At 43.1% G+C, this 13,966-nt stretch overlaps 2 protein-coding genes across 2 annotated transcripts in view; one reads left to right on the top strand and one right to left on the bottom strand.

Annotated features, from left to right (window-relative positions):
* Window positions 1–1,705: 1,705 nt before the first annotated feature.
* LOC135908394 (uncharacterized) overlaps window positions 1,706–13,966 on the bottom strand; it is a 79,501-nt gene continuing 67,240 nt past the window's right edge. Inside the window, exons 2-10 of the mRNA XM_070539021.1 lie at window positions 11,859–11,921; window positions 10,927–11,038; window positions 9,761–9,849; window positions 9,227–9,337; window positions 8,260–8,436; window positions 7,833–7,883; window positions 6,651–6,683; window positions 4,722–4,775; window positions 1,706–1,869 (exon numbers count right to left, since the gene is read on the bottom strand). Of these exons, the coding sequence (XP_070395122.1) occupies window positions 1,783–1,869; window positions 4,722–4,775; window positions 6,651–6,683; window positions 7,833–7,883; window positions 8,260–8,436; window positions 9,227–9,337; window positions 9,761–9,849; window positions 10,927–11,038; window positions 11,859–11,909 (765 nt within the window). The 5' untranslated portion in view covers window positions 11,910–11,921 and the 3' untranslated portion in view covers window positions 1,706–1,782. The remainder of the gene's footprint in view (window positions 1,870–4,721; window positions 4,776–6,650; window positions 6,684–7,832; window positions 7,884–8,259; window positions 8,437–9,226; window positions 9,338–9,760; window positions 9,850–10,926; window positions 11,039–11,858; window positions 11,922–13,966) is intronic.
* LOC135908393 (uncharacterized) overlaps window positions 12,817–13,966 on the top strand; it is a 12,987-nt gene continuing 11,837 nt past the window's right edge. Inside the window, exons 1-2 of the mRNA XM_065440176.1 lie at window positions 12,817–12,924; window positions 13,411–13,473. Coding sequence (XP_065296248.1) covers window positions 13,423–13,473 — 51 coding nt within the window. The 5' untranslated portion in view covers window positions 12,817–12,924; window positions 13,411–13,422. The remainder of the gene's footprint in view (window positions 12,925–13,410; window positions 13,474–13,966) is intronic.

Here is a 13,966-nt window from a genome sequence, read left to right as displayed (position 1 = left end):
TGAGCTGATTGGCTGGTTGAGTCATACGCCACGCGAAGGCGATAGTATCGCCGAAAGTGATCGCTCGAGATAGATAGAATAAACTTTAATGTCCAACGGAAAAGGTGATCTACCCACCCTCCGACACGCAGGTCAGGGGGCAAGTGCCGCCGCCTCAGATGCAGGCTGGGAGGTCTTGGGTCCCAGCAGCCTCTTCAGCCAGTTGGACGAGCCGGAGCTGGAGCTCAGAGTCCGAGCTGCGCAGCAGGGTCTCCCAGGTGTCTCTACTACCTATTTTGTGCGTTCCCCCGGGAGAGTACGGACATTCCCATATTATGTGGTCGAGGGTCCCTCTCGCCCCACAAAGATTACATTTATCGCTCCTGGCCTCGGGGAACATGTGGTTCGCCATAACCGAGTGCGGATACGTATAAGTTTGTAGTCGTCTCCACGCGACTGCTTGTATGTTGTTTAATTTTGGGTCTGGCGGGGATACCAGTCTACGAGCCAATCTATAATGCTGCGTGATCTCCCCATATTTTAGCATGCGCTCTCCACTCCCTCGGTCATCGAGGGGCCCCGTAGCGGCTCGGCGGTAGATATCTCGAGCCAGCTCGTGGGCCGCCTCGTTGCCGGGGACGGCTTCGTGCGCCGGAGTCCAAATTATTTGAATTTTTCTATCTAGCTTTCTCTGGCCTAGGATTCTGGCCGAGAAAACGTCTCAAGCTCTATTAAACGATTCCTCGTTAATCAAACCACAGAAAGCAATTATAGTACACATAGGGATGCATATGTAGTATTTTTTTTCTTTCCCCAATACAGAGATAAGGACAACTCACAATTAGTCTAATAAATATTTACTTCAAAGACAAATTGCAGTCACAGGAACACACCGCATGTACGGTTGTGCATATATAAACATAAACATAACAATAATAACGTTAATCATATACTTATTTCACCGTACTCTCAGAGCAAAATGGCTGTTTTTTATCTCAGGAGAAATGCAGTTAGCTCTATTCACTGCTTATAACTAATACTTTCATGTGGAGCTAGATTAATGTTGCCTTCACGAACGTTCATGAAAGATTCTACATGTTTCGGGGTGCTGCCAGAATGCTCTTCGTGGTCGTGTATAAAGACAATGGCTGTGTATTACGCAAACAAAAGGCTTTATTAACAGAACTCCGGCTTTGTGAACACTATAGGGCGACGCCCATCGCCGATCATGTGCGTTGACTAAAACGACGTGTCCAATACGCAAAAGCCAGAAGCACACGCTGCAGTATCTGAAGGGTTATTGTTTTTGATGCACGAGTTTGCCTACGTAAGCGTACACTGCTCAGAAACAGCGACAGTTCCTCACGCCGCACTGTGCGGTATAGACAGCATAAATTTGCGCGTTACAAAGTATTCGTGGTCACGTACGTATCACGCACGTATTCACGCTCCCGTATTGTGAGAAGCCGGGTTGTCGCGTAAACATCCACTCGCATAGTAAAATGATCGTGTACCGTGATGCTGACCCAGTGCGCACATCTCATACATCGACTTGCAGAAAGAGCTCTGACGCCGCTGGCGTCATGGGTGTTTAAAGTTAAGGCAGGACCAGAGCTAGAATAGGACTGCGCAGCTGGAATCCAGGTGCTCCAATCGAGTGGAAGCAACGAATCTGCGCAAGTATCGACCCCAACACTGCCTCAGTTAGGGTAGGCAGGCCGTCAGGTAGACTATAGTAACAATGTATTAGCAGTGAAAACACAGGTCAATCATATAAGTAGAAAAAGTTCCAGCACAACATATTCAACCAGACTGCTTATCCGGAGTATCTGGTGCGGATTGATCCTTCATTCTCCGGCTTATTAAGATAATTATTCCCAGCTTCTGACACTGGAAAAAAAAAGGAAGGAAAACAGTTGTAATTAACCTGGGTAAAACGCGTCGCTATAGCGCTTCAGTAGTCATATCAATATTCGTATCTAAAAATGAAATGTGGCTCGTTTTATTACAGTTTGAACATGAGCCCATTTTGTTTCTAAACTTAATGCTTATACCAAGCCTCATCTCTTGGTAGCAGTGGCTTGTTTTGTTTGTTTGTTTGTTTGTTTGTTTGTTTTTGTTGCAGAAGGGTAATTTCCTCATAGAGCCCATTTTTAATATCTTTATTATTATTATTTTACTTTACGGTCCCTCTACAGACGTTCTGCAAGAAGCTGGCTATACGCGGTGATCATGTTTAATCCTGACAGAATTTTTAAAAATCGCCTGTGGCAGTTAGCATAATTCTTGTACCTGAAATGAATTGTTCGAAAAGGTGGACATTACTAACACGAAAAACGAAACACATATTACAATAAAGTGACGTCACTCAAAGCTGGTGACGCCACGGCTGCTGTCACGCGGTCGACGTGGCTGTGCAAGTTGCTTTGCATTCTCGAAGGGCCACTTGTACTCAAGTCTGTCATTCTTTATGACACCACTCCTGAAGATACCCTTGAAATGAATAACAATACACTCATTTTCCATTATAAAGAAATTATTTCACCATCTTTACGACTTATCTGAGAGCTGCAGGAGCCGTAAAGCTCTGCCACGAACAACAAGGAAATGGCTATCTGTCATGTGAGCGTCAACAAATGGCATATCGGCGTAAGAAGCGTATCGTAATAATCGATTTGTTTATACTGCACGAAGTGCGACGACTGGTACACCTCCAAAGTTTCAAACCCGCGTAAGCACGTGCTGATTTGTGTAGCACTCCGTTTATGTAGAATCTCAAATGGTCCGATTGCCGGACGCAAATGGCGATTCAGGCTCATCGCTGCATTTAGATAAAAGAAAAAGAAGCACATTCTGCAATGAAAGGGCCTTTGCGTTCGAGCACGCGGATCTACTATAAGGGGCGGTCATTTTTAAGTTTCACGGAATTTTTAAAAATCAGCTGTTGCAGATAGGTTAATTCTAGTCCTCGAGCTGGATATTTAAGGAAGGCGGACATTACTTGCATGTGAAATCTAAACACATATTTAACTAATTAGAAAAGGATCCCTAATTACCTTTTTGCTTAATCACATTGTGGCACACACGGAAATTTACCAATTCTAGCCGGTCAGTTTAAAAGGCATATCCCCTTGGAATTAATTTCCAGAACGATGCCAGTTGAGAGATACGCGCCATCGAACTCGCCGTAAAATTGCGCTGTTGTTGCGCGTACTTTTTAACAAAACGGCTCATTTATGCGTAGAAGCACGAAAGTAACTGGCATGCCCGTGTATTTTGTCGCCGCCCCCCCCCCCCCCCCCACTTTGGGATATAATATCTCGAAATTAGTCTCGTCCTGCAAATTCATTTCAAGCAAATACGTTTTGCGAGCTTGCCCTGGCTACAATCCGTAAATTACAGTAATTCGTAATTGAAGTACTTACAGTAGTAATTACAGTATGTGCCGTAAAGTAATTAACTGCGAAGTGAATTAGTGAGCTGTTGTTAATTAGTGTAATATGTGTTTCGTTTTTCGTGTTAGTAATGTCCACCTTTTCGAACAATTCATTTCAGGTACAAGAATTATGCTAACTGCCGCAGGCGATTTTTAAAAATTCCGTCAGGATTAAACATGATCACCGCGTATAGCCAGCTTCTTGCAGAACGTCTGTAGAGGGACCGTAAAGTAAAATAATAATAATAAAGATATTAAAAATGGGCTCTATGAGGAAATTACCCTTCTGCAATAAAAACAAACAAACACACAAAACAAGCCACTGCTACCAAGAAATGAGGCTTGGTATAAGCAAGGAAAAAAGCACAAACGATGGACATGTGGCAACGCAACGTTTGAGTTCCTGCACCAGCTCGCTGCTATGACGTCATGGATTTCAACAACGTATGCTAGGGCCTGATTAATTTTTTCTTCGGTAAAGGTGCACGACGTTGTATTCTAATGGACCCAAACATTGAGCTTAGCAAGCTGCAAGAAATTTCGCATTGCCACAACGGCCCAACTGCGGAAAAAAAAATATGTTGAAATCCGTGACGTCACACTGACGTACTGGAGCGGCGCTTTCGGTGCAGTATAAAAAAGAAAATGGAAATTTGACAATCACATGATCTTTTGTTAAGCAAGCTTTAACTCAAAAATTAACGAAAATAGAATTATAAAATAACGTTTTTTCGGGGGAGGGGGCGGGTCTAGACTGATTTATTGTTTCCTATTAGTGTGACTTTAATATAAACCGCGTTCCTGTTGTTTTAGGCGCTACTTTTTGCCAATGAGCTGTACACCATGTTAAACAAACAGTTACACACACAATCCAGAACTCTTCAGCGCACATAGGTGGCATAGCTAAAGGAAGCATGTGGATTAAAAAAAAATATATTATATCCACACAGGCGCAACATTTGAAAATTGTGCGTACAGTGTCGAACGTATAACGTGTCGTTGCATCCATCACAACCATATTTGTCCCTTTTTTCGAGGCACTAGACCTTGTAACTAGTGAAAGACATATCGGTGACTTAATTGAGGCGCAGAAATTGTGTATTTAATGCTTTGTGTGGTATACTTAATGTAAAATTTGTTCCCACATAATTGTAAGGGAAGCACACTTAAATATTTGGCCGATGTTTACCCTAACGAACCTGTGTAAAAGCTTCAAACCAAGGCCTGAAGAAGTAAGGCATGGCGGAGTCAGTCGGGAGAACTGCTCGTCTTTCAACTGTCAACTTTCAAAACAGGTTTTTCTCACCTTAACAACAGCCCGCATTATGACGTAACCGAAGTGAAGAAACTGCCGCACCGTCTGCGACAAAAGAAGGTGAGGATGAACGTCAGCAGATTGATTTGTAAGAATACAAATGCCACTAAAGATTAAAAAAAAACTAGATCAGTTGTTTTTGGTAAATTATATTATTAAAAGCTATGTTTTCCTCAATGTTGCGGTAAGGGTTCATTATTAAAACAGAAAGTGAAGAGAGTAGTTTCACATCTTGAAATTCGCACCGAAACCTCAGCGCTCGTACGTGAGCGTGACGTCACGGATTTAAAAGTATCTTTTCGCATTTGGGCCGTAGTGGCTCAGCAAACGTTCTCGAAACATGGCATGGCTTGCGGACGAGGGTCGGGAGAGCCAGTTGGCTCTTCTGGACCAAGCCCAGCGATCCGCTCGTGCCAGTGGGGCCCTGGAATAGGGGCTCCAACCATCGTGCCTTATTTTATTTACATTGAATAAAGTTTTACTCTCTCTAAACTTCAATCTTTCACTCCATTGCAGTACAATGCAGTGTACTTTCACCAATAAAGAATTACTGTAAAACTCCCTAATGGGAGTTTTCAGAAAGTGTGCAAGCATTCTTTCCAGTCGCCCATATGTATATAGTCATCATCATAAATCTCAGTAGTCATACGTAGTCATATTCATGTATACCCCCATGAGGCCCCATGCATACCTATGGAGCACATCGTGTCACGCATTACAGACATGCGGACAGATTTCCGAGTGAAGTAGCCCTAGAATACATGCGCATCAAAAAAGACACGAACGGATGTCGTCAGTGCCCATGACGTCAGTGCCCATGATGTCACTCCGAGATGGTGCGGGAACTTCGAGGGATAGAGTCGCCACCTGCTTTTCGTGTTTTGCATCTTTTGTGACCTTCTTTAGCGGTAAAAATGACTTTCTTGGTCTAGGTTGCTCACTATAGAGTCCTGCAGCTTCTACAGTGTAAGCTTTCAAAGCCACGATGCTTTCGCAAATTTCACGTGGAAGCAAATGACTTTTTTCTCTCTTCCAAGATGTATCGAAAATTAACTTAATTGGGGCGACTCAAGTTAGTTTCACAGCTTGTTCTATCTCGAGGAATACGTATGCGACGAGAGTCTTCCCCTATAGAGTAGCACTTGCAGGAGGCGGTGCAGCACGCTCATTATTATTTTCTCGAGAAACACGCTGAGCGCCAAAATTCGGTAGTTGAATGCAACACGCGACGATAACAACATAACCACGCACCGCATACGCACAACGCACACTCGGCTGATCTTTTGCTGAGGGCTCCTGCGGAAGTCGAGGGTATATTAAGGCGGCTGATTCTTGTATGTGACGTTGCTACGTTTCTAAAGTTGCTGAAACGGCACTTAATTGAACATGGACAAGCACTTAAAGGAACTATGATGGAACAGACGAACCGGGAAGCTTCTATCAGGTGACAACGTTTCGATGACTTTAGTCCCTGGCATTGTTACGTGGGGAATATGCAGCTGCAAATGGATGCCACCGGCAGCATAGCAGCGAGGAACGATACATCGCTGCTTTCTTTCCTTCTATATATTTTCTCTCTCTCTCTCTCTCTCTCTCTCTCTCTCTCTCTCTCTCTATATATATATATATATATATATATATATATATATATATATATATATATATATATATATATATCTGCAGCAGACGCATGCGGCATCAAGAAAACATTGAACGGAAAACACTACGTGCACATAGACTTGGCGTACTACTCTTTACGATAAGTGAATCTGAGACGGGCAGACGCATTACTTCCATGTGTGGAACAGAAACGTTCAGTAATTGCGACGGTTGGTGTTTTCCTTTGTTTCACATTAACTGTGCGTTACCGACCGGCGATGCGTGGCGTTTACATAATAGTCGAGCAATTAAGACTCTTACGGGTGGCTGCAGGAAAGCCCTGACCAAGGTTTCCTGCAACAAGAAAGGTGTACCTCGGTTAGCACTGCTTCTCAACATGAAATGTTCACGAGAAGAAACAAGACCAACATAACATATTTTGTACGTCACGAAAGTATGCCATGCCGGATGTTTCGACAAAGACCTTAAGGAATACTCAAAAATAGCCGTTTTGAAATAAAGGGGCGGTTCCTTCGGAGGCTTGCCATCAGTGGTGGTGACCATGAGGTGAGGGGCGATACATGCAATTAGTCGCTAATCAACAAAAATATATTATCTTTTAAACTATTAGCTTCAGCGGGCTCATCGTAATCGGGAAATTGAAGCGAGCTCTCCATACAAGCAATATAAACTTTCTGATCTAGAAAAATGCGATTACACGAAATTCCGCTGTCATAGCGCGCGAAACAGAAACTGGGCGGCTGCAGCGAGCGCAAAATAGCACCCCTCGAGGCAACGTTCTGCTTACGTCACCATGGACTCTGCTGAATTTTTCTTTTTAAATTCAGTGTTGCGCGAAGAATGCAGTTCTATATTTATGATGAATTGCTAATAACGACAGATAAGTCTTTAACGAGCCGTAGCTGCGGATCTGTATGCTTCTGTTTTTGCTTGCGTGTTATATTCCCTCCCTGTAACGACCCTCAAGCGAGGGTCAACAGTATCAATAAATAAATAAATAAATATTTTAAGAACTCTGATTATGACCCAAGGCACCAATGCTTTCTCAAGCACATATATTTCTCGAGTGCTTATGAGAAACCGAACCAATTTGATGTTGTTGCAAGGAGTAACAGTGTTCCGAGTGTGCCTCTCAATGCCATTAAAAGAGTTAAATACCAATACAGTTCTTTTTTGTCTATTCGAACTACATGAAATTATACTGCTCCAACGCAGATGTTGGAAATTAAATGAAGTCAATCTTTATTGAGTAATTTGCTGAAAGCTCCGCGTACAATTGTTCTTAATCTTATGCAACATTTGTATTTTTGCACTTTCAAGCTGTGCATCCCCCCTCCCCCTTTATGGCATTTGAAAAAGAAAATATATCTAAAAATGATTTGAAATATAGTGAGACTATGGTGGCTTGAAATGGCTGCAGAGGCTACATGTCTGTAACCATTCCTGTGCTCTTGCTTCTTGAATTTAGAACTGGAGTCTCACCTCGTTCGTTTCTTCGTCGTCGTAGATGGTGTCTTTGTTTCGGAGTAGCCCCTGTGATGCAGAAAACAGAACGCATATGAGACCTAACTACGCTTGCTGATAATTTTCTCGTTTCTTTTTTCTTTCAAATTTTCTTTTCTTTCTCTCTCGCTGATATATATATACATATATATATATATATATATATATATATATATATATATATATATATATATATATATATATATATATATATATATATATATATATATATATATATATATATATATATATATATATATATATATATATATAGATGTATATATACAGAAAGATGAGATCAGCCGGGAATAATTGGAGAGCTTGTTCACCCCTCTCCCCTGTGTTCTTTTTCCAGAACAATGCGAAGTGCCCCCCCCCCCCCCTTCCCCTCCGGAGTGGCACCGACCCGGAAATGCTGATTGTTCGCCGCTGTGAAGACCCGGCGGCTGCTGTCGGCTGCTGTGTAGCCAGGGCTTGTCTCGTCGTTATCCGTGATGTTGGCATTAGCGGGAGTTGGTGCACGTGATGTCTGGCTTACGTTGTCGGATACGTGCAGGTTGCTCGGGATGAACTGTGTTGTTCTCTGCGTGATCAATTTAGGAGCTCCTTCTGCATGACCGACAATTGAACTAACGAACCAACAAAGAAAAAGTAAGAGAAAAAGCAAGAGGCTCTTCTCGCACAACTTGCGCTGAAAGGACTTGCGATAGAAAGCTCAGGTCTTCCTTGCGTGCGGTGCCGCTCATCTGTTTCTTCGTAACTTAGCGTAATAGCCTTATTATTATTATCAGTATTAGTAGTAGTTGTAGTAGTAGTAGTAGTAGTAGTTTTAGAAGTAGTAGTAGTAGTAGTAGTAGTAGTAGTAGTAGTAGTAGTAGTAGTAGTAGTAGTAATAGTAGTAGTAATAGTAGTAGTATCATCATCTACACGCTCTCGCTTATCAATAGCCGCTTCAGGCGCTTGTTGGCGAAGAAGCGCTAACGAGGCGCAGATAACTACGTACGAGGAGATACCATGTGTCTAAACAATGCTTCTGTTCACTGCGGCGCGGTATTACCAGGCGGTCTTGCGCGCGCTAAGCGAATGGCGGATATTGCATCCGAGATTTCGGTGCGAACTTCCATGTTTTTTTTTTCACTCTTTCTTTCTTATTATATTTTTTGTGATCAGACGTGCACAATCAAGATGCTTCGGACAAGGATAACACGAACTAATGCAAACACTGAGTATAACTTGCCATGGAGAGTGAAACGCAAGATGTGCGCACATCTCGGATGGATATATGACAAACAAGATGCTTCACGAATGATTTCAAGCACTAGGTAACGCGCTATAGCGAGCAAAATTGACGTGGGCACACAGTGAGAGCTTACGCGGATGACCCGGGGTCTCGTGTAATTGGCCGAAGCCATGCCGACAACGAGATCGGCTCCGAGGTCGCAGTAGTGCCATACGCATCCAGAATCCAGTAGTTCAGGGATGCCCTGCGCATACACGCATGACGGTTTGTAAGCCATCAGAAAGACCCAGGTTGATGAAACGGAAGTTTAGTTGGCGCGACAAACAAACGAACAAATAAAAGACAAACCAACAAACACACCCGCACATACACACCCGCACATACACACACGCACATACACGCACGCACGCATGCGCACACGCATGCATGCACACACGCACGCATGCACACACGCACGCACGCACGCACGCACGCGCGCATGCATGGACGGACGGACGGACGGATGGACGGACGGACGGATGCACGGAAGGCCAAGGAATAAGTGCTTTATTTTTGGTATTGTGCGGCGCAGTGAAAAGCATGATGACAGACAAATCACTAGTAAAAACACTGTAGCAAACATTTCACTGTGTGGTACAGACATGTGGACTTCACTGTCCGGACTCACTTGCATTGAGCCAAAGAATATGAACACGTCAAAGATGATGCTTATTACGGCCAGGCCCAGCATGGTGTGGTTCGACCTTTGAGAGCCCACTGCAAAGATAAAAAACATTATTAACAAAAAAACAATAACTAGTTGCGTCATCATTATTGTCTACATATTGTAATGCTGTCCGCTACAAACACACGGACAACAGAACTAGAAGTGGACAGGACGCGCGCGTCCTGTCCACTTCTACTTCTGTTGTCCGTGTGTTTATAGCGCAGTAACCCCCGTATTACAAGACGAACTTCCACCGACTAGCCCGGCTTGCCGCTCTACTGCATTGTCTACAAGAACGATTCTCCAATCTACACGGACGACTATTCCACGAAATCAGTTCTACGGAATCCCGCAGGGTGAGGGAAGGTTCATGAACAGAAATATTGTCGTCCACCCGAATATAGCATTCTGAGAACTTTCTGAGAGCTTACTGGGAAACTAGTATGGATCCTTCGTGTCTTCATGGTAAATTCAGGTGGATGATAATTTTTCCTCATAGAAAAATTATTATAGTAAATATTTTAGGGCACTATGAGGCTTGCTTGTATTTCCTCTAGGGTTTCAAGATCTAGGGACTTCATTTAGTGCAAGAAATGAAGAGTCGGGAATATCATGTCAGTAGCCTTATATACTACTTAGCCGAACATCGAGTTACGGTGATGGCAGTAGTCCAGTGGTATCCGATTTCAAAACCGTCATGACAGGTATGTTTGCGGGTTGTTAGGTAATCTCTTGCTTGCCAACGTAACCGAGTAGGCAACATCAGTAGTACATCTTACACAAATAATTGTACATTTATGATTCCAATATGCGTTCACCTGCACCACAAAAGGACCTGGCCACAAATCTGTCACAATAATATATTTCAATTCTTACCAGCCACTCAAAGGAGCCAGCACGAGTGAAGACTAGAAAAAGTACAACTGCAGCTAGGCTAGTGGGGAAAAGATAACAAATTAAGGTAAATATTTCTCCTTTCGTTGTCTTTTGGCGCGCCAGCACTAGTTATGAAGATAGCAAAGACTGGTTTTCTCCTGTAATTATGGACATCTCAAGTCAAACCTTCCATCAAAACGACTTCAGCAACTTACCCAATCAGCAACTTACTTACATAATCGTCAGCTTACCAAGGCTGCTCAAGTCGTGTACATCCGGAACATAGGCGAACCAGGACTGCCTTCTGAGCTGCTCTTCTATCTCGGGCATCAGCACGTAGGCCACGTTGAATGCATTGAGGAACTGCGACAAAGGATAGGGATCTGCCAGCCGCTGGGTGCAACATTTGTCCTCTACACGCATATGCTCTGTGAAGAGGGGTGTAGCCGAAAAAAGGGGGTGGGGGTGGGAGATCACTCCGGGCATGGTTGTGCGACCACAATTTAGTAATCAGCCATAAATGACTCGATGAATAATCAGCAGACCACACACTAAATAAAGGTGTAGCCCTAGATATGCAGGACTGAAACGGCCGAGAGCCTCGGCTCATATTCGTCTTCGCAAAACATGAGCATACACAGATTAACTGAACCAGTATGCAGAGAACCCAGCTTTTTCCTTAAATTAGTGCTAAAAAAAGAAAAGAAGATCTCGCGCTTCTTGCTGCTCTGTTATTGCTCAAATTTCTCGACAAGCTCAGATTTTATGGTCCAAATCATTGTTTTAATACTTGGCACTGATTCATGCAGGTTATCTTATATAACATTTTAATTTGCCTTCATCTAAGTTTCTCGCTGTAAGTGATTTCCAATACATGGTGGCTATGACGTCACCTTGTCAAGTTTGTTTTAAGGAAAAGCAAGGCCTTCGAGGTAGGTTCCCCCTACATGGGAATGCGATGTGGACATCATCAGAGGCACGGAAAAAAAGCAAATTCGCATTCTTTTCTTGACAAACTAGGCAAATGACTGTACAAAGTGTAATACTGAACGATCGGACCATAATATGCTATCTTTATGCGAAATTTGAGCTAGAACGGAGTAGCGGTAAGCGCGAGATAGTTTTGGTTACGATTTTAAATGCAAAGCGTACTTCTCTGTACGGCAACTCTAAAACGGCTTACCATGCAAACGATAGCGACAGCGGCTGCTTCCTTCGAAGAGGCGTCGCACATGTCAGGATGTTCCTGCGAGTAATACAAATGTAAACGTATCTTCACGTTTACGCGAAAAATAGTATTTCTACTGGCTATGTGTTATGAAGGCATATTTAGCTGTAAGGAATATATGCGAATGCCGACTCGCTGTCCGATTTGCGAAACACTTTACTCACTGCACTTAATTCTGTCCTTGCTCGCTATGTTTAGAGCTCCGCTTATCAAGCATGTCACTCTGCCCAATAACCTCAATTGGGCATAACTACGAAAACGCATCTGTCAGTTTGTGCGAGCTGATTGCGTCATGCTCGAGAACTGGGAGACACGGCGATGCTACACTGCCGCAGTGATTAAGGGATAATCAAGTATGCGCTGCTTGAAAAATTTGACACTGGACCAGCAGGCGTTCCCCATACTGCAGATAACATGCTTGTCGGATGCGTACCAGTATTTCCTGGGCTACACTTCGCAGCAATATTTCAGGAGACAGCGCTTGGCTGGCAGCTTCTTCTTATTATTCTTGATGATGATGATGAACCTCTGTCATGGCTCGTACCCATTTAGGGGGATACGAGCCATGACATCGTGATCTTGTTTCTAAGCAATGGCACCCACCTGCTACGATGGACTGGCAAAATGATCTGATTGCGGCGAAAGAGAAATATAAGCAACAAAACAACAAAATAACATGACAAAAAGTTAGGAGATGAAATGATAGACAGCACTATCACTGCGGCTGTTATCTATTCTGAGGATCTATCTTATCTCTGTTGTGGATATATCTAATCTTTATCTTATTATTACATGTTCTCGCCTCTAGCCCTTCTTACATATTTCCCTACCTTCCCCGTTGCTTAACATTTTCTTTCCCCAGTCATGCAGTTTTTACCTTGTTATTGAGATGGCACATCGAATCGATTTTCCAGGGTAGGTGGTGCTCATCGTGATAAGAGGAGGAAGATGAAGACCGAATGCAATACACTGTTTCTCGCAGCGCCTCATTGCTAAGTGTTTTCCATGGGAGAGTATTTAGGTATGTTACCTTGTTATGCTTTGAATGTAATACTCTTTATTGGGATACAGCTGGTTCAATACCTGAACACGAATGACATGGCTCCACGCCTTACCGAGCCACCGCTGAGCAGCTGAAATTATCATGTATACATGCTTGGTCCTATAAACTAAGCGCATTTGTCCATTGATAATTTGAACGACGTTGTATATATTTGTACTCCTAGTACTCAAGGAGGCCGAATGTCAGAAGGTTTGTCAAAATTGTACTTGTTACACGCAGGACCATTGTTAGAATTTCGATGTTTATGCACTTTGATGTTGTAGATGATTTACTTGTTTAAAGCAGTTTGTTTGACAAAACGCGAATACGCATGATTGTCATGGGGCTCAGGCAAAAGGCGTTCATGTGAGATAAATGGATGATGATCGAGGAAACACGAAAGCAAGTTGACGTTTCCATGCAACAAAGTGCCGCTTACACGCCGTGTATTCTCTTGGATTTCAGAGGTTTCATGACATGTGCACAGTCACTTTGAGACAGAGCGCCATTTTTACAGTCATTTGTCTGGTAAGTTGGCGCGGTGGTGATGTGTTCCTTGTATTATTATGGAATAGTGCTTCCAGGCTTCGATAATCGTATATCGTAATATTTGTTCAGATGACATAGAGACAACTCAAGAAGTAAGGTAAATTTTTCTGTATACCTTTATGAAATGTTGTGAACTTCTCCGTCTGCGGATCCAGCTTCGACGATGAAACGCCTATAGTCTGCTGTCGATATCTTTGCTCAGAAATCGAAAAGCTTCCACGGTCATATTCTTGGACGTGAGACCAACTTAGTTGTCCTCAACGAAAGTTTGTAATCGCGCACTTGTGACCATCGTAGCTCGAATACCAATGAAATGTTTCCTTTCATGCTTGATTATGGCATAGAAATTCAAGTTACTCATCAGCGCGTAAGATTTGAAGTTGCCCATGAGGGCCTTGTTAAGCGATCCGTTTGGGTAATACCGCTTTCAGAACGGCGTTAGCTGGCTATGATATTTTCACATGGCGCGATT

The sequence above is a fragment of the Dermacentor albipictus genome, chromosome 5 (assembly GCF_038994185.2).
Source record: "Dermacentor albipictus isolate Rhodes 1998 colony chromosome 5, USDA_Dalb.pri_finalv2, whole genome shotgun sequence".
Lineage (NCBI taxonomy): Eukaryota > Metazoa > Arthropoda > Arachnida > Ixodida > Ixodidae > Dermacentor > Dermacentor albipictus.
Note: the sequence above shows the minus strand (reverse complement) of the source record. Positions and strands in the feature narration are given on the sequence as shown.